Here is a 20,112-nt window from a genome sequence, read left to right as displayed (position 1 = left end):
ATAATTTTTATAAATCATACTTTATTCTCAGGCTGCCATGTATCCTGTCAGTATCACCGGACAATCTCTTCCTTTTCCACCCAAAATCATGCACAATAATTGTATTCCCATAATTCAAACTCTGGCTACACAAAAATGCACAGTGTGCATGGAAAACATAGATGTTTTTAATTTTATTTGCAGGGGCTGGCTTGCAACTTTTAGCCTGGGGGGCAAGTACAACAAAGTGGCCCTGGTTGCTGATAATCCCTCCACTCCGTAAACATCTGTATTGCATACAACTCTGAATCTGGCCCTCTGCTAATACTCTAAAGTGTATAGGAATACAAATGATGCAGAGCTGTGGGTGTTTCAAGTGCATCTTCACTTATGGCTGAATATGTGTAACAGTACTCTAACAGGGCGCTCCCATATAGTCACAGCTCAGTGAGGGTGGGTTGACGGGACTGAGGGCCTGATTCAGACCCGCTCGCGAGCGCACAGCACTCGCAAGCGGGTTGATGGTCCCCCACTGCGCATGCGCGAGACCCGACCAGTGACGGGCGGTCCTTCGCTACGGGTCTCGCACCAAAACGGGGTGGCTGTCGATTATGATTGAGCACACTCGTTCTGGAGGTGGGCAGGGGGGTGGCCGGCCAAACGGAGGCGTTCCCGACAGAATGCTTGCCGTTTGGGGGCGGCCTCAGTAGTGAGCTTCTGGCTCTATTAGAGCCAGAAGCTCACTGGGGCTTGCGATGGACGAGACCCTACCACAAGGGTCTCGTTGCAAGCCCTGACGAGACGTCGGCAAGCCATCTTGACCATCGCGACCATCAGCTGGCCGCTCGCTAAAGCTGAGGGTGGTCACCCACAGCTTAGCGAGCGGCCAGGAGGCCGCAACACAAATAAAAAAAATAGGCCGGCCCTGATTCAGAGCGAGCGCTCTTTCATATGGTTGAAGATAGTACTAAAAGTACTGAAACGTTCTATTGATCCTTTGGTCTCTGCTTGATTTATTGAGAGGGGAGTGCTGCACCTTCATGCTTCTATTTATCCCTATGTGAGGGCACCCCTGCAGGATTTGGTTGATTATCTGGAGTGCCGGACCTGGAGACTTTGTGTATGTATGTATATATATATATATATATATATATATATGTGTGTGTATGTATATATATGCATGTATGTATGTATGTATGTGTGTGTGTATATATATATATATATATATATTTATATTTGGCAGGCAGACATATTTCAAATATAGCAAAACAGTTTTACTTACTGACTGTGATAACAGTCAGAATTTGCAGGCTGGTGCTGTTCCCGGCCGTCTGTGTGTGCGGCTGCTTGTTGTAGCAGCGTGCACATCGTAGAAGATGGTCCTCCGACTGGCTGGAGGCGGAGCCGTCAGTATTGACTAACAGGCTCCGCAAAGGCTCATTGGAGGAGCTGCTGCTAAACATGCGCAGCAGCTCCCCCGGCAGGCATTTTTATTTATGTACAGTAAGCTGTACGCTGCCCAATCGGAGCTGAGCTCCGATCGCGGCAGCTCGGGCACAGAGCAGAGGGAAGGGTGACCAGTGGCCGCCGGTCCCTACAAGCATGAAAGGGAATGGCCCAGCGGGAACTATCCCGGCGATCCAATCCCCCCCGAGACACCCCCCCTCCCGCTCCACCACCTCTGCTGACTCCTCCTCACCCACAGTGTTCCCGCTACGCGTCCTCCCTCATGCCTGCTACTCATGCTCGCCAGAACCTCCTCAGTCAGTCACCCTTCTGGCCCGGGACAGTAGATGGCGCAGCGGCCCGGAGGGCACATGGCACCCTGCCCCCCGGCCCCCCGGCCCAGCCCGCCACTGCTTATTTGGGAACTAAAGGGAAATATGGGCTGGAAAAACTGCCTATTCTTGATCATCTTGGCTCCTTTAAAATATATTCTCCAGCTAGCCTGTTTTCTATACATACAGGGCCTGATTCAGCAAGGATCACAGTAGCAAAGACGCACGCAATCGGTCGATTAATGCGCATGGTACGTGAACTATCAATAGCGATGGGAAATGCATTTGCAGAGGCTACGCAGACCCAGAGCACATTGATTGACAGGAAGTGCCGTTTGTGGGTGGTGATGGGGGGGTCGGGCGAACACAGGCGTGCCAGTGCGTTGCAACACCGCATGAATATATTATCCATGGCAATACCATACGCAGCATAAGGGCTCATGAAGTTAGTAATTCCTGAGTGTGGTCTGACCTGCCTTAACTGTACGTATGGGTCCGATGTTACTCGATTACTGATTATTTAACTATATTGTCCAAGTATACGGATGTGTGTAAGGGAAAGTGGGCGTCCTTATGTTAGGCTGTGATCGCAATGCGATTGCAAACATTTGCATTTTGCCGCTAATATTAGCAACTGTGGTGCGTGCGTTCTAGCAGAATAGCGATCCTTGCTGAATCAGGTCCACAGTCCGGTGTTGATATTGCTGTGTTTATTGACTAATACACTACCCATATACAGTATGTGTCCTAAACCTTTGTTTAATGAGGGCACAAAATAGATGTATCTTCACGTGATTGGGTTGCCTAATCCAGATTGTCTGAGTTACGCATGAGCCGGGGAGTTATGTAGATCACGTTAGTGTAATGTAAATGTTTCCATCAGTCCCTCTGCACGCTAACAATAAGACTAAGTAGCACATGGCCAGATGTGGAGAGTATACTATTACATTCCTCCTATGTCTGGATATACTGCCTCCCCATTATTTAATAGGTCTCAGCAGTGACAGACACAGAGTTTAGTTAAATGGCCACAAACCTAATAAACAAGTTTATCCCATATGAAAAGTTACACAAACATGTATGTGAAAGTTCCTATAACATGAAAATAAACTTGGCCATAGCATCTCTACTCCGACCTCCGTTGACAGAATATATAAGAAAAACTCTGTACAATGTCAATCAGTTATTTTGTTACTTTAAATTTCCTTGGCTATCCTTTTAAAATGAGCATGTCAGTGAATTGTTTCAGTATTTCCACTTATGTAATAATTTCCTCAAAGTATCTTCCAATGTGTCATTTCGCAGTAGACTTGAGACCCTACAATGGAAAATATTCCATGAATTATGAAAACAGCCCTGTAATTTACTCTGTGTAGTAATGACACAGGTGCAGAGTTTTATGAATATGTGTCAGGTGAAATTTAGATGTGACTTCAACATATGCTCTGAATGTTTCATCATTCTTTCAAATGGATGGAGTGGAATAAACCAAACAGAGTGGTGCTTAATTAGTAAAAATATGTAATATGCACAGATGTGCTGTTACCCGCAACAACTAATAAAGTTGGTTTTCATTTTCTAAGCTGCAAAAGAAAAAAAGAACGTTAGACCTTAATTAGATGCTATAGTCTTCCTCTGTGCACAATGTGATGCCTTGTTTTCTTACTAGATAATGTATCAGCAGGTTCTTTCAGGGTAACTTTGTGCATTGTATTATTGATAATGGTGTCATCTTCCTTCCTGCACTCAGGGAGTACTGCCAGCGATCTCTGAGAAGATCCCCTTCAGAATGCGCTACCTTTATGCGCTCATTCGACAATTCTGTCTTCATCATTCAAGGGAGCAGAAGGCGCGTAGCCTTGGAGGCAACACTGGAAAACAGAGGGGAGAACGCATATAGTACCGTGATCAACATTTCCCACTCTCGGAACCTGCAATTTGCCAGCCTGATCACCAAGGTGAGAGCACATAAGCCTCTGCATGAACACAGGTCATCTATTCAGGATGCTCCTGTTTTTATACAGACACTTGGAGGGTAAAAGGGTCTAAGCCTGGGACATGGGAAGAGCAGAAACACACAATAGGAAACTTCGAATTCAGTGATACCGAGGTTATAATATTTCACATATAAGCAGCTTAGACGTCCTGAGACTGACAGCCATGCTGATATTTGTAGTTCTGCGACAGTTGCTGAACCACAGGTTGGTTATCTGGCGCTGGAGTATGGCAAGCAGTAGTATCGGCCAATATTTAGTGATCACCGTAGTTTTCTATGGTGTGCAGGAGTGGAGTTGGGAATGGGCTTTATGTATGGTAAATTGGACTGTTGATCTAGTTCAGTAGAGGGCCACAGGTGGCACAGGGGGCCACGGGCAGCACACAACTGGGTCATATGACTTCCTTGTTGGCCATACTAATTTCCCCACCTTGAACCTGTTCCCATTGAATCTGATGTCACACAGTGGACACAGTCCATTCACTCGGCGTAGCCAGACATAGTTTAGGGTGTAGAGTTTTGTGAACACTTCATTCTGTTGCGATGATATCATAATGTGATCCGATGCTGCTCTGCTAAAGTCATTTGCAGCCTTTCGTGGGACCAAGGGCTGCTGTGTGAGGCCGAGAGAAATATCATGTTTCCAATTCTTGGTGCTAGAATTGTACAGATTCTGGCTCAATTATGAAAGTGCAAAAGCAAAACCCACAATGCGATATTGGCAGAAAACATGTAATGTAGAAAACGGCTCTCACAGGACTTGGTTATACCGGCAGAAGAATGCACTATTTACGTCCTCTGCCATGGTATCACTGCTGGATTTAGACTTCTGGCAAATGGTCTGTGCCGGCTGTTTTGTCCATTACACTTCATTGCATATTCCTGAAATCCTATAGTGCTGCCTCTACCTCTGCCTATATTTATGTCCAGCATGTAACAGAGACATACGTAATAATGAAAATTGTTCCTTAAATTGACCTTATCCTATTGAGGCCCACTGTGGCTTGCAGAACCACTGTCACACCCTCTGGTAACTCTCTGTGTATCTCCTGCAGGAGGAGTCAGACATTAAAATTGAATGTAAGAGTGATGACCGTATTCCACACTGCAAAATCTGTAACATCAGCTTCCCTTTCTTCAGAGCCAAAGCCAAGGTAGGCAAACAGACGATTACTGATTGGCATGCTCTGTATACCTATTGCTAGCATACCACCACGGTATTTAGTAGATCTATATGTAGGAAAAATACCCCTCTTTATATTACTAATACTGTCCTTAGGTTGTGGTGTTTTCTGATTTATTTTCTAGATCTAGAGCTCTTCCATGATATATGTAATTTCTACTTATCATGATGAAAGTTCCACTATTAATAAGTTTATTATGACAATGTGCTTCAGGGAAAAAAAAAGGAATTTTAGGTTTTTTTTACATTTATTTGAGTGTATTTACTTTTTACAAACTGCAGTTGACGCTACTACTATAGCTGTACTTGAATGATTTGCTCTCAATAATACGATATGATGTGGAATTTCTCCTGTTAACTGTATTTCGATTATAAGCTAAATGTAAGGGAGATTGCACTAGTGGCTGCTGCACTGATTAGTTCTACAATGATCCATTTAAAGCTGGGGAAATAAAACAAGACGCTTTCACTATAGGGTGGATGTAGCGAGCAATCTGCCAGGATATGATCCTGATCCTGTCTATGTCTTTCTGACTAATAGGTGGCTTTCCGAGTAGACTTTGAATTTAGTAAATCTATGTTTCTTCCATCTCTGCAAATCCATCTTACAGCAAGCAGGTGAGTAGTTATGTGTTCTGTTTGTTCTCCAGAAAGTGCTCTGGACCTCATCCCAGTGTGTGAACTGACACATGCCCCTACCAGGTAACTCAAGGCCTGATTCAGAGACGGACGCTCTGACAGAGCGCTCGCTCTGAATCAGGGCCGGCCTTCTGTTTTTTTAGAGCGGCCTCCTGGCCGCTCGCATAGCTGTGGGTGACCACCCACAGCTATAGCGAGCGGCCAGGAAGGTGGTCGCGATGGTCAAGACCATCGCGACCATCGGGCTTGCGACAAGACCCTTGTGGTAGGGTCTCGTTGCCGCAAGCCCTAGAGTGCTTTCGGATCTAACAGAAAGCACTCCCACTGACATCACTTGTGATGTCAGTGGGGCCGGCCCCAGACGGTAGGCGTTCCCATGGGAACGCCTCCGTTTGGGCAGCCACGACCCCAGCCCGCCCACCAAAGGGGTCGTGCTGTCACTCAACATCGACAGCATGCCCCCTTTGGTAAGAGACCCGGAGCGACGGTTTGCCCGTCGCTATCCGGGTCTCGCGCATGCGCACTGGGCCACCATCGACCCGCGAGCGGGTCTGAATCAGGCCCTCAGTTACTGATGAATTTCCTTATTTCTCAGTGAGCTGGTTGTTAGGTTTCCAGGATAGACAGAAAGTGTGTTCTATGTACTGTACAAAAACCCAGGGAAAGCTCCACACATATCACCTCAAACTAGCGCATTTCGCCCTGTTTCATATTTACATTTTAGCTGCTCTCCCCTACTGGTGTCTCCCGGATGACCATAGACCATATATGGTAGTAACATCAATGGTCTGACACCATTATAAATAGTTATACCATGATGGATGTTCACCATTGGTCTGATGTAAGTCTGATGTTGGATGGCGGCCGCGGTCTGAGTACATTCAGTAGGAGGCCATCGATGGTTCAACCATTGATGGTTTACTCCCAATGGTTAAAAAAAACTCTTTGACCATTGATAGTTAACCTGTCGATTGCCATCTCTACCCAAAGAGAAGGTGCAAGTGGCAGATCAGAGAGCCATGGCACATGATTTACATCATCAAAGTGCTGCATCCGCTGCAAAATGCAGTGATTCATTGTAAGTTGTTTTTCTTACCTATTGTCTTTATACATATTTTACTATGGAATTGCGAGAGCTGACTTCTGTCTTAGGATTCCAGGGGGGAAATTTAACGAAATTCATGTGTCTCCCGGACATTCTGGGAGAGATGGCAAGTATGCTCTGTTTATAGTTTTCTGCAAGTAGAAGCTCTCATTGCAGTACTCGGCAAAGAAGCCAAAAACTTTTAAAACAGAATTTGAACTTACACAGCCCCCTGTGGGTTTGTCCAATGTGTATTGGAAGCACTCTGTTATACCAGTCTCCATGTAACTGGAGACTGTTATGTTGTTGAGTTGGGTAAGGGGTATCCCGACAGGGGCTAGGTAAGTATCCTAACCCTTCACCCTCTAACCCTAACACTTCCTTCCTGCATCCTTACCCTAGCCCTCCCCCTTATTGCCTAACCCTAACCCCCCATTGGTGGTGCCTAACTCTAACCCCCCCTTGGTGGCGCCTAACCCACCTGGTGGTGCCTAACCCTAACCCACCCCCGGGGGTGCCTAACCCTATTCTACCACCCCCGCAGCCTAACCCTAACCCGCCCATGGTGCCTAAACCTACCCCTCCCCCCCTCGCAGCTAGAAGCTAACTGGAACCGCTATACTGACGATCGGGTGCCGTCTGTCGGGATTCCGATGCCGGTACTTTTCCCGTCGGCATCCCAATCGGGGTTAAACTGACTACATCCCATATTGTTTTGTGTGTTACTTACTATTACGTTGTATGGCATAAGTATTTAATGTGTATTGTATTCTGTGCTTTGTTATATTTCATTATAATAGGTGAGTGGTGTTTAAACAGATGTGGGATACATCATTATCTTTGTCTCTCATCAACAGTAACCATATATTTTACTATGGTGACCATATTAGGCCACAAAACATCTCATTCATGCCAGAGAGTGAAAACATAACTATTGGGGTTTATGTATCAAGCAGTGAAAAGCGTGAAGTGGACTAGTGGAGAATTTGTCCATAGCAACCAATCAGCTCCTACCTATTATTTTATAGACTGTACATGATTAATGCTACCTCAAAGCTGATTGGTTGTTATGGGCAACTTCTCCACTGTTTTCACTGTTGGATACATAGGACCTCATTTAGAGCCGGTCGCACAGAGCGTGCGGTCGGTCTGAATGAGGGGGGGACGTCTTGAATTTTCAAGACGTCCTCCTTTGCGGTGGTAAGGCTGTGGGTTATCACACACAGCCTTACGACCGCCTAAGGTGATGGTCACGATGGTCAAGACCATCGCGACCATCGGGGCTTATGACGAGACCCTAGGGTAGGGTCTCCCTTGTCGTAAGCCCCGGAGAGCTTTCGGCTCTGTCTGAGCCGGAAGGTCTCCACTGACATCACTAGTGATATCAGTGGGGCGGCCCCCAAACGGTAGGCGTTCCCATGGGAATGCCCCCGTTTGGCCTGCCACCCCCCGGCCCGCCTTCCAAACGGGGCGAGCTGTCAATCAACATCGACAGCTCGCCCCCTTTGGATCGAGACCCGCTACGACCGGCGCTGTCGGTCTTAGCGGGTCTCACGCATGCGCACAACGGCGCCGGTGCCGTCGTGCGCATGCTCTGTGGGGGGCCATCCACCCGGTCCGAGCGCATCGGCGCTAACGACCGGGTCTGAATGACCCCCATAATCCCTTATGTATTTTACACTTGTTCATTCAGTATGTTTGGTCATATTCTTATATCGGTCATCATTTAAAAATACGACCAGTCTTGTGGATCACCAAACACAAGCAGCTACTGTAAGCTAAAAAGGATATCACCACAGATGTCATTGAGCTGTATAAAAGCGCTCGGCCAGCATACGTGTGCATGTGGTATGCTGGCTGAACTCCTCTGTGAATTTTCTATATTTATATATTACAGTCTGAGTAAATTATTCCCATTATATATTATAGAATCAGATGTGTCACCTGTTGAATTATCTTATGTCTTTTGTCAGTGACAGTGAAGAACTTGAGGGGACGATTGCCGATAATGAGGTTTTGTTGGGCTTCAACCTGAAGTATGAATCTGATCTCCTGTTCACTAGGTACTTCTGCTATATAAATACTCTTGATGGCTCATATCTATCTCTTGGAGGTATTACAGGTGTATAGCTGGCCCTTATATAATTATTTTTTTCTTTTCTCTGTGGATGGGGAACATTTTACAACAATTAGCTGAGCTTTCACCCTTAAGACCTAACATTTGCTGATTATGTTGTGGTGTTCTCATTGTTAAGTATAGCATTATGTTGGAGCCAATATTCCTCCCGAACAGTATAGTCGGGATCAGGGCCGTAGCTAGGGTAGTGCGGCCGGTGCCATCGCACAGGGCACCACAGGTCATGGGGGCGCTGTTTGGGCCTGTCAAATTTCTGTTTATTATCATTCTTGCTTGTAGCTTCCTCTTATTTCATCCCCAGCATCTCCTGGCCTCTCCTATCTCTTCCCTGGCCCTTCCCCATGAAGTCCTGGGCCTTTGGTGCATTATGTCCCTTTGAAAAATGAGGGGGGCGCCAATGCTCTTTCTGGCACAGGGCACCAAAAAGTCTAGTTACGGCTCTGGTCGGGATCCATAGTTTATAGGCTTCGCAAAGTTTTTCAATATCTCATACTCCTATTTCATGTGTCCAACCAACAAGTATTTATTAAGTAACTGTCCATGCCTTGGGTCTGCTTTCCCTTCATTGTGTTCTCTTTCCGCTGCTGACTATTCTAACATACATTGCAGTGAAACGCGTTAGAAACCTGATATATGAATATGGTTTTCTTATTACCTGTGATTGGAACCTACCCCCTTCCATTACACGGCACAGAAGGGTACAAAGCAATGCACCACAGCTTCACTTGCCTTTGGCGCTAGACAGTTATTTCAACTGGTTTTGTTTCCAGTTATTATTCAGAAATTTTTGGGTGACCTTCAAGTACAAAAGACACTAGGAAATTGGAACGTACACAGTGCAGAAATGATACAGCATATGTATGTGCTTTAATCAAGAGCCAGAAAGAATACTCACAGTGAGGTGTCTGGCTGTGTGTACTGCACACTTGTCATATTAAGAGTCTCTTTATTACCTGCGCACATTTCAGACCAGACATGTGCGAGTGTTTAAAAGCTTCTAGCGATGCCAGTTGATGTGGAATTCTATTTTGTCAGTACAGATGTGACATGTGACCATGTCACTGTGACACATGTTTGTGATAAGGAAAATATGGGACACATGCTTCTGGAACCAGTGCACATTCTTTCCCTTGTATCTATGCACTACTCAGCAAGCAAGAAGAGTCCATTTAAAGCTCTTGATAAGTGTAAATTGGGGTCAGTACAGGAGGGCAGTCACCTGACCAACTCCTGACAATGATTCTTCTGTTATAGATATTCCAGTCTGGATCAGTATGAAGTCAATTCTCAGCGGTCTACTGACAGATACAATGCAATCGGGCCTCCGTTCAACTGCACCTTTAAGGTAAGTTAGAGATTAGCTTGACCAGAAGAATCTGCTGGACTATATATGAGCATTGAACGTATTGACAATGTGTTGACCATATCCACCGTTTTCATTATACCAATTTATTTATTTTGGTCGATGTATTTAGGCTGCTCATGCTTCTAAGTCGATCTATGCATGTGTCCTGGTGGTTACCGCCGCAGGTCACAGAATAAATTTGGACGCAGAGAGAGACCATTTCAGTTGCGGTTCCTGGGTGGCAACAGGGGTTGACTGTTGAAGTCAGCGATTGCGACTGATTTTCCCAGCTGCTCTGGCACCGGCTGCGACAATGCTTTCTGATGGACATTATGAGCAACTATAGGGCTGCTCTAATGTCTGACAGTGCAACCGATGTGCTTCCGATGGTATTGATGGTGGCACTATCAGTACCATCGGATGCACATAATGGTGCTGACTTATACGCAAAGCAGCGATTTTCATTCACAGCCGGTGGGCATCTCTGTGTGGATTCCATCGTCTGTGACATTAGCATAAAGACGCAGTGGCACTGCGCAAGAAGATGCAGCTGCGACTGAATTACTGTGAACCTCTGAATCAGGTCTTGTATTCTAAACTAATTGGTACATTACTTTATTTTAAAGGGTCATAACACCACTTATAGATTTGGGCAGCAACCACTCCCTCTTTATGTATTAGGAGTTTTCACCTACTTTGTCACATCCTAAACATGTCTCATATTTTCAGATCCAAAATTTGGGCTTTTTCCCTGAGGACATCACTGTTAAGATAACTGTGCCAGTGGCTACTCGTGGAGGGAACCGTCTGCTTATACTACAGCAGCTCATCAATGACCAGGTACTGCTTCCTGCTGTGAGCAAACTACAGACATCTTCTAAGGCATGCAGAGCTCAATGTATCATTGTTCTCGCTGTATTAGGGGAATGAAAACTGCAATGTGTGGGGCAACAGTACGGATTACAGAAGGAGGCCATCAGTGGAGGACCTGAGTCACATCCCGCAGCTGGTAATTCATACATGTTGGGATATGTGTGTACAGGTTGGTGTGGCAGAGATAGTGCACCCATCAGCTGAAGCCTTGACAACGAACAGCCCAGATTTCTTAACCAGTGGGGTGGTTTATTGATCGTAGTGGCAGTAAAGCCATACTCACAGTTATCCACAATTAGTTACGGAGCAGAGCTTGAGCGGATCGTCATACAGCTCACCAGCCGGTTAGGGTATGCAGGTAGCGGTGCAGGGGATTATTGTATAATGCAGTATATCGCAGGTCTCATGGAGCTTTGTGGAAGATTTGCGTCTCCCACTGTGGCACTCTAACACCGTGAACAAGATGGTGCCGTGCATGTGCAGTACTAGGTTCGGCTGCCATCTTGGTAAGGGAGTGAATTCTCCATCGAGGTTCCAAAATGCAGTGTGCGCAGTAGCAATCTCCATCTTTAAACCCACCCTCGCTACAAGCTTCTCTATGTTACACAAACATTTACTGAAAGCTTCTTCATAGCAACCTAGAAAAAAATACAGGGTGAGTCAAATTAGAAAACATCAACATATCAAGCAGCTTCCAGTTCACTCATCTTTAGGAATAGCACTCTGCTTCAGGCCATACACTGAATGCAATATTTCCGAATTCCTCATCATATCTATTAGGGGGCCTTCTGATATTTGATCTTGCAAAAGACCTTTTCTGTGGCTAAATGTCCACACTGGTAGCGTGTGATCCAGACATAACTCCAGTTGCTGGCATATAGAGTAACACATACTTGTTCTGCTTTTCAATTTCACGCTTTTCTGTATCTTGTGCTGTTTCTTTGACTATGACATCTCTTGACTTGACAAGCTTTCTGGCACTTGGATTCCATAATCTGTAGCCTTTACTTTCATGGCAATAGCCATGCATGATGCACTTTACAGATTTTGAATTGAGCCTGCATCTTCTTTACTTTTGTATGTGTATGTAGGCACTACTTCCAAAAGTTCTGAGATGTTTTACACTTGGTTTTCCCTTTGACCATGCTTCCATAGGTCTCTTATCATTCAAGGCAACTTTAGATGAATGTTTCTTCAGGTAAACTGCTGTGGACATGGCTTCCACCAAAAACTGATTGTCTAGACCTGCATCCTTAAGCATATATCCTGCTTTCTCCACTAGTGTATGGTTTGCTCACTTGCTTACATTATTTTGTCCAGTAGTATAGGCAATGGTTAATTGATGCTCAATTCCTTATTTTCTCAAGAATAATTCCACCTACCTGTTTAGATATTCTCCACCGATATCATATCTCAGGATTTTGAGTTTGTGACCTGTTTGCAGATTACAAGATACTTGTAAAGAATCAATCTTCTTCACTACTTCAGACCTCTCTAATGAAGTATATGTCTGTCATTCTTGTGAAGTCATCTATGAATGTCACGTAATATCTGTATCCACGTATTGACTTTACTTCCATCAGACCACACACATCTGTATTTACTAACTCAAGTGGTGCTGTAGCTCTACAGTACATAGCTCTTATATATGGGTTTCTCTGTGTCAGTGACTGACATTCCGGTTGCCATAGTTTTTGAACACTGTTGTATCCAAGGTGACCAAATCTTCTATGCCAGAGGACCAGTGACTGTGAATCAGTCATCATCATACTGTAACAATACTGTGTATCAAGAATGTACAATTGCTGAAATAGAGTGCCTGTAGTTATTACGGTGCCTTTTCTGTTCCGCACAATGCACTTTCCTTTAGCACAGTGAACTCTGTAGCCTCTCTGTTCTAGGACACTGATGGCTATAAGACGTGTTCCCATCTCCGGCACATAAAGCAGTGTCTTGGATTTCTGTGACATTTGTTCTAGTTCCAATTCTCAAGTTGCCTTAATTGTTCCAACTTTTGTAGCTGTAAGCACTTGATTGCACAATTCCTTTGAATGTGATAGGATCACATGTGGTCACTGTAGTGAACTATTCCTCATTGCAGCTAAAATGCCTTGTTGCACTTGATTCGAATATACCAACAATCCTTTCTGCGGCTTCTATGACACTCAGGGCTGCTTCTTCTTCGCTGTTGCAGTTCTTGCTTTGCATAACATTCACATTTTGACATATGTAGCATTTAAACTTGAATTTTCTGATTTCCTTAACCTTTGTGTGTAATACACTATTCACAGCATTTGACACAATCTTGGAACTGTAGTAACTTTGCTCTGACTGTCTGTGATTAACTTTGCTGTGGAACACTAGACTGAAATCTTCATAAATGATTCGTTGGTACTTCTCTCCTGTTATTCTATTTGTAAATTATAGTAGAATTTTAATTTGATGTTTTTAGTTATTACACTATTACTGGAGCATGGTTCACATCTTAATTTGTTACACGTTCTTTCTGGCCATACTACATAACCGCTTGTACATCATCTGCTCCCTACTTCTTTTCCGATTGCAGATACCTATGCTTAATTTATTGGTGAAAGCCAATAACTGGAACAGGAAATTAAGTGGAAAATTCGGGAATAGAGCATTTGGAATCTATTTTTTGTTTTATTATCAGCAGAGATGACGGATCAGTTTGCGATTTCTTTCAGAATCACAGTAACGCTGATGTGGTGTCTATTGACTGCACTATGAGACTGGCATCCAATCAGGAAGCAGCACTCGCCCTGTATGGGCAGCTATGGAGGAGGTCTTTCCGAGTGGTAAGAGCTGGAACTTGTCATGGGTAGTTAGTGAAGATGAGGGGTCTGGTCTATGAGTTTTTAAGGATGTCAGAATTTTCATTGCAGATGAACTTTCGCTCTGTGGGTCTGGTTACTTTTGCGGTTTTACAACGGAAATTCCACAGCCCTTTTATTTTCAGAGAGGAGGAGCCCAGTCGCCAGGTGATGATAATTGCATGTTTATATCTAATTTCTGTGCATTTTAGAGCCATGTTGCTTTAAGATCTAAGTTTCATTATTTTAGTGAATTGCTTTTAGTTGTATTTTGAGAAATCCGTAATAGTTTCTGCTTTGCTATTTCCTTGGGTGCCATTAAATTCCATGTTGTGCCATGGACAACCTGTAATATTTGTAAATAATGACATTTGTTTTGGTACTAAAACTTTATTTTTTTTTAAATCAACATATTTAAAACATATTTATTTTAAGTAGTGTCACCAGTCATTTAATGCATCTGCCTTTAGACCTGCTATAAAAGAAATCGCCAATTAGGAGCATAAAGAATGGAGAAGCTAAACAGTATATAAAAAAGACCATTAGGTAAAAATTTATAAAGCAGTGACTTAAACTAAACACAGTTGTCTGGCGATTCTTTGGGGCAAGCTGCAGATCAGGGGCGGTTTAAGAGAGGAGGGGTCTCGTGTGCAGACTACTCATTGTGTGCCCCTGTGTGCATGTCTCCGGTATCATGGTGCCCATGCCATGGTACCGGGGACAACTCTACTGCACATGTGCACTTGTCCGGTAACATGGTGTCTGCACCTTGGTACCCGGGACACCATTTACTGCTCATGTGCAAATCTCCGGGAAAATGGCTGCTTCGCCAAAATGGGATTCTGGAGAGGTAAGTATGAAACATGGGTGCAGAATGTGGGGCCCCCATGGACCCTGAGGCCCATGTGCACCGCACACCCTGCACCCATTGTAGATACGCCAGTGCTGCAGATTGATGAAATGGCAAACTGATAGCAAATTGTTTTGAAAACAGTGGCAAATGCAGGATTTCTAGAGGGGGGTTTCCAAAGGCTTGATTTTAGAGTGAGTATGGCCAGTCCAAGAATAGGACATAATTAGCATTTAATATGCGTCATACATAGTGTAGTGTATATCATAATTCCACCATATACAGGACCAGTGATCACAGTAAGCCATTATGTAGCAGTAGGGCCATCCTGCGTGGGCTGAATGTTATTTATTTCACATGTGGGCACCATTCCAGAGCATGGGAGCAAAATGGGAGTCTAGGGGAGCAGCAGAAGAGCCTAGAACTGCCCTGGACATAGTTGTACATATTGGTCTCCTTATGCACTGGAAAACAGTATCAATAATTAACCCTATAGATGGTCTATAGCATTGCCCCCCTAACAGTGCATGTTTTCTAGATCTCCTAGTTGGTGCACAGGTGTATTTATTAGTGGCTGACACATTGTATTATACAGTATATTATTTCTATTGTTGTCAGGGGCGTATCTATAATGGGTGCAGGGTGTGCGGGGCACACGGGCCCCTGGGTCCAGGGGGGCCCCACACCGCACACCCTGCACCCATAGTATTACTTACCTTTCCGGAGTCCCACGTCGGCGCGGGGGTCCGGCGCTGTAAAGACGACTGGAAAATGGCCACCGCGGCCATTTTCCTGTTGTTTGCGCATGCGCAGTACAGGGAAAATTGCCATCGTGGCCATTTTCCTGGTGACCTGCACATATTCTATAGACTCTAGGCGCACTCTAGTGACAAGAGTCTATAACTCCGGCGCTGGCCGCGCACAGTTCAGTGCACTGCCGGCCGCCGGATAGAGAGGAGGGGGCCCGTGTCGTAGCCTGCACACGGGCCCCCTCCTCTCTAGAAATACCCCTGATTGTGGTCATGGTGTGGGCTGAGGTTTTCCAGGCAACTAGAACCATACCAGCATTTTTTGCCATTATAAGAATGCAAAGAATGAGATTGATCAAGCAACAGCTGCTGGAAAACCATTGGAAAAAGTAGTAGTTCTGAGAGGCGAGATTGGCAGTTTGAGCTGGAATCTGTATGAAATACCGACAGTTGGAATCCTGGCGGTCAGAATCCAGACACCGGGATCCCGACAGGGTTAACATACCAACACTTGTTGGTTGGTATGTTAACCCTCCCCATAGTGCCTGAACCTAACCTCCCCATCCCGGCACCCTAAACCTAACTCTCCCCCCTTAGTGCCTAACCCTAATCCCTAAACCTAACCCTCCCCCCAACCCTGTTGCTCACCTTCAGGATTCTGACCGGCGTAGGTATTCTGGCGCTGGTAATGTAAGCGTCCCGCATCCCGCCCACCAGGATGCAAAACGCATACCGTTTGAGCTATCCTGTCTGTCGGCATGTACAGAAAACATAAAGGAATGTGAAAACAAAACACCCTCTCTTCTTTTCAATAGCTGGCCATGCTACTTAACATCAGGCCCAGTCCTCTGGGGATGGGGGGTGGGTTTATCTGAATAGTTGTTCAGGTCCATACCTTATGGTTATGTGACTGCTCTTGATTGGCTATCCTTCTATTACGTAGGCGGGTTTGCCAGATATTAACTCCATTGCATCAGATACACCTCTGTAGTGGTCTGATTCTGTATGGAACTGGAAGGTGCACAATTCGGCTTTGGACTGGGACCGATGAATTAAAGGGAGGGAGGTTTTTTTCTTCATTAATAATGACGGTTTCCCATAACCTGCTGCACATCACCCAATATTGCCGGCAGTATGGTAACCCCGGAATATGTAGCCATTTCAAAATATGCAGTTTAATCCATTTCCCTTGTCTTTTATTTAAGAGCAACTTAAACATAACCAACTTTGCAACAATTAAACAAGTCATAATTTAAATGATTTTTCTATTGGCTATTAGTAATACAATATATAAATAAAGAATAATGAATGTATTTATGATCATTAATGATATATGAATACTTTTAATAACACAAAGAATAACATTAAAATAGATTTACACATTTACACTATGCCATTTAGTTTAATAAGGAAAACTGAGCAACATTATCATAGACATACAGATATTTCATGTTATAATCTGCAATTTTGAGCAATAAGTGTGCAGCTTTTCTAGCCTTCTATGCAATGTACAGTATCTGTGTGGTGCTCTGTTCATTTCTGAACTAGCACACATTTCATTTTGTATAATACTGCCTCCTGCTGGCTAGAATCCGAAAATGCACTGAAATAACTTTTTGCGGGAATTTCTTTCTGTGGTTTACAAATAGACTGGGAATAACATACAATGGGCAGAAATGGGTGTCTCATTTTGTGTTTTCAGGACCCAATACCATTATCAAAGCCCTTTGCTGCGTTAGTATAATTGAACTGGTCATTTACAATTGTAAATATTAACCTGTCTTCGCTCTCAAAAGAAGCACAGTGGCCTCTCACAAAGCTCCAAGTTTGCGCACTTAAATATACTAGCAAAGTCTGCCATTTTTGTTCTTGCATATATATATATATATATATATATATATATATATATAAATAAAACTACTGTATAATGGCTATAGGCTGCCCTGATCTAGCAGAAGTGTGTACACATTATTTTTAAGCATCAATTTATTCTGTTTTTTATTTATTTATTTTTTTTTTTAAGATCGCATTTGAAATTACTAAGCTGGAGGAATGGGAGGTTCCAACATGGATAATAATCAGCAGTACATTAGGTGGGCTGCTGCTGCTTGCTCTTCTGGTTCTGGCTCTCTGGAAGGTGAGAAAACATAGACACTCTATGAATTGCATCATGTGTGCACGATGTGTCCTTATCATAAAGATACAGTATGTTACATGTCACCCCTACCTGTATAAGCCAATCACCTCTGTCTGTGGTGGTAACATGTCTCCCCTATATATGCAGTAACAGGTCAGCCCTATCTGTATGAGCTCTGAAGCAACGTGTATCTGCTATAGAAAATCTATTGAAGCTGCGTCTGTGGTTCCTCATGTGTTGACCAGAATGATATGCAGTCACCATGCCCACATTAATCTTGGCAGTTATGATGTTGACATTGCTGAAATGTAGATATGGAGCATCTGCAGAATGTTAACATGTGAAGTGTCTACATTGTGCAGAATAACAACATTAGGGTTAGGATTAGGCTGCGGGATTAGGGATAGAGGTTAGGGTACTCACAGCTGGATCGGATGACTCCGCCGGAATGCTCCGTCAGATAACACCGCCGGACCAGAAGACACTGCTGCACTGCCAGAGCTGGAACGCAAGTAAGACGGCACAACACCTCTGAGACCCAAGTTTGTCGACATTCCAGTCATGTCAACATGTCATTATGGTCAAAGTTGACATGCTAAACATGTCAAAATGCTGAAACTTGACATTGGCACATGTTGGCATGATATCTGCATTGATGAGGCTAAACCTAGCCCAAACAGAGGTGTCTGCAGGTGAATGTGATCTACCTTACTGAGGTTCTATGTAACAGAATGTCCCTTTCAGGACCGGATTTGGATATGGAAAGGCCAAACAGGCTTTGGCCAAAGGTGATAAATTTGCTGGGGGAGGGGGTAAGCCCAACACTTATCTCAATGAATTAAACTTTTATCAGCATCTATTCAGGCCAAATCTGTACAAAAAAGCCAATGTCCCATCCCGCTCAGGCCACATCCCAACTAATTGAAACCCAAACCAATCACAACTGCTTTCCAGTCAACCTCGTCCACTTTCTGGCAAAACTTTGCTGACTTCTCCATAAGTCCTGGTTCATTCAGGGTCTGTGAATCGGGACTGGAAACTTGTGTGTGATGTGGATTGTGGAGACATTGAGCGTTGCTGGAATGGACAGAAAAAGGGGTGAGGCAGCAAACTAGAAGAATCAATAACAGGTTTCCACCTTCTTCTGGTGGTCTTGATTTACTCCTCACCAATCACCATACAGCAGAGGCATTCCGGTAGCTGTCAACAGTCCTAATTAAAAAATAAGTGGAATAGGCAATGGCTCGAATTTGCCAAACCATAACTGTGGGCTGGAAAGCACTATTTTACAGATAAGCAACTCTCCTTTTATCCACCTAAAATCACACTTTTCATCTAGCAAAAAAAAAAAAAAAAAATATATATATATATATATATATATATATATATATATATATATATATATATATATATTTTTAACATCTCCATGGAGGTGGCCTATATTTTCCTTGGGGCTGACTAAGGCCATAAATGGCCCATAATTTGGCCATAGACTGTATGATAGTGCAGTCGACACAGAGAATGGGAGAAGTGATGGCCTGATAATACACTGCACAATGTATGAAGGCGATCTCCATTCACAGCATGAAGTTGGGTGCACAACAGTCAGATGTATCGAACAGGTTTGATAACCAAATGATCAGCCGATTTCAGTCTGTGAGCGATTATCATTTAAGACCATACACGGAACGATGTGCCCGATTCCGATATGTACGGTAGTGTACTACTCCAAGTAAGTGGTTGTGCAATTCTGTCCACCTAAAATGTGAATGCAGCAGCAGGTGTCTGTAGGGAATAGACACCTCCTGCATGCATCTGCGATCCGAGTGCAGTGTCCATAAAAGCTACTTCGGATGCTCTTGGCCAGGCTCCATAAGCCAAAGCTTAAATCAGACTGGCCATCGGAACCCCTCTACCAGGTCCAGGAAGTCTGCGTTCAATAACACAGATCCTGCACTTAGCAGACCTACAAAAAGGGAGTGACACGACCCCGTTTTGTACAACAGTCCCAGTCGCCACGCCCGCTCTGTCCCCCAAATGCCACAGCATATCAATCTTAGTACGGCGGAATTAAGAACAATGAAGTAGGACCTGTTCTGGACATGCGCAGACTCCCAAACATCAGATATGTACGTAAACCATAAGGTTTACATACAGATCAGAATCAGGCCCAACAATCATTCAAACCATCATTTAGTTGACTGTTTTTGTGCAGTATATGGGCAGCTTTAGTGTTTTATTTCATTAACATGTCTCAAGTAAGCAATTCAGAGCAATGTACATGTTTATACAGAGATGGGTGTACAACAACATTGAACTGAGATGATGAAAGGTGGATAAGGGAGACAAAACGAGAGATGGCAATGGTGCCTACCACTATTGTTCAACACATTCCTTCAGTAATAGTATAGTGCAGTATTTCCCAAACTTGGCCTTGTGGGAACCCTAAAGCTGGGTACACACTAAACGACGTGTGTACCCAGCGATGAGACAACCAACTGGCTGACATTTTGGGTGGCCCATACACACTT

At 44.2% G+C, this 20,112-nt stretch overlaps 1 protein-coding gene across 1 annotated transcript in view; it reads left to right on the top strand.

Annotated features, from left to right (window-relative positions):
- ITGA11 (integrin subunit alpha 11) overlaps window positions 1–20,112 on the top strand; it is a 146,178-nt gene that overhangs the window by 119,792 nt on the left and 6,274 nt on the right. Inside the window, exons 20-29 of the mRNA XM_088452780.1 lie at window positions 3,508–3,715; window positions 4,809–4,907; window positions 5,478–5,554; window positions 8,633–8,722; window positions 10,051–10,141; window positions 10,871–10,981; window positions 11,064–11,150; window positions 13,720–13,830; window positions 13,918–14,013; window positions 17,468–17,581. Coding sequence (XP_088308906.1) covers window positions 3,508–3,715; window positions 4,809–4,907; window positions 5,478–5,554; window positions 8,633–8,722; window positions 10,051–10,141; window positions 10,871–10,981; window positions 11,064–11,150; window positions 13,720–13,830; window positions 13,918–14,013; window positions 17,468–17,581 — 1,084 coding nt within the window. The remainder of the gene's footprint in view (window positions 1–3,507; window positions 3,716–4,808; window positions 4,908–5,477; window positions 5,555–8,632; window positions 8,723–10,050; window positions 10,142–10,870; window positions 10,982–11,063; window positions 11,151–13,719; window positions 13,831–13,917; window positions 14,014–17,467; window positions 17,582–20,112) is intronic.

This window comes from Taudactylus pleione, unplaced genomic scaffold (genome assembly GCF_031769625.1).
Source record: "Taudactylus pleione unplaced genomic scaffold, aTauple2 ptg000556l, whole genome shotgun sequence".
Classification (NCBI taxonomy): domain Eukaryota; kingdom Metazoa; phylum Chordata; class Amphibia; order Anura; family Myobatrachidae; genus Taudactylus; species Taudactylus pleione.
Note: the sequence above shows the minus strand (reverse complement) of the source record. Positions and strands in the feature narration are given on the sequence as shown.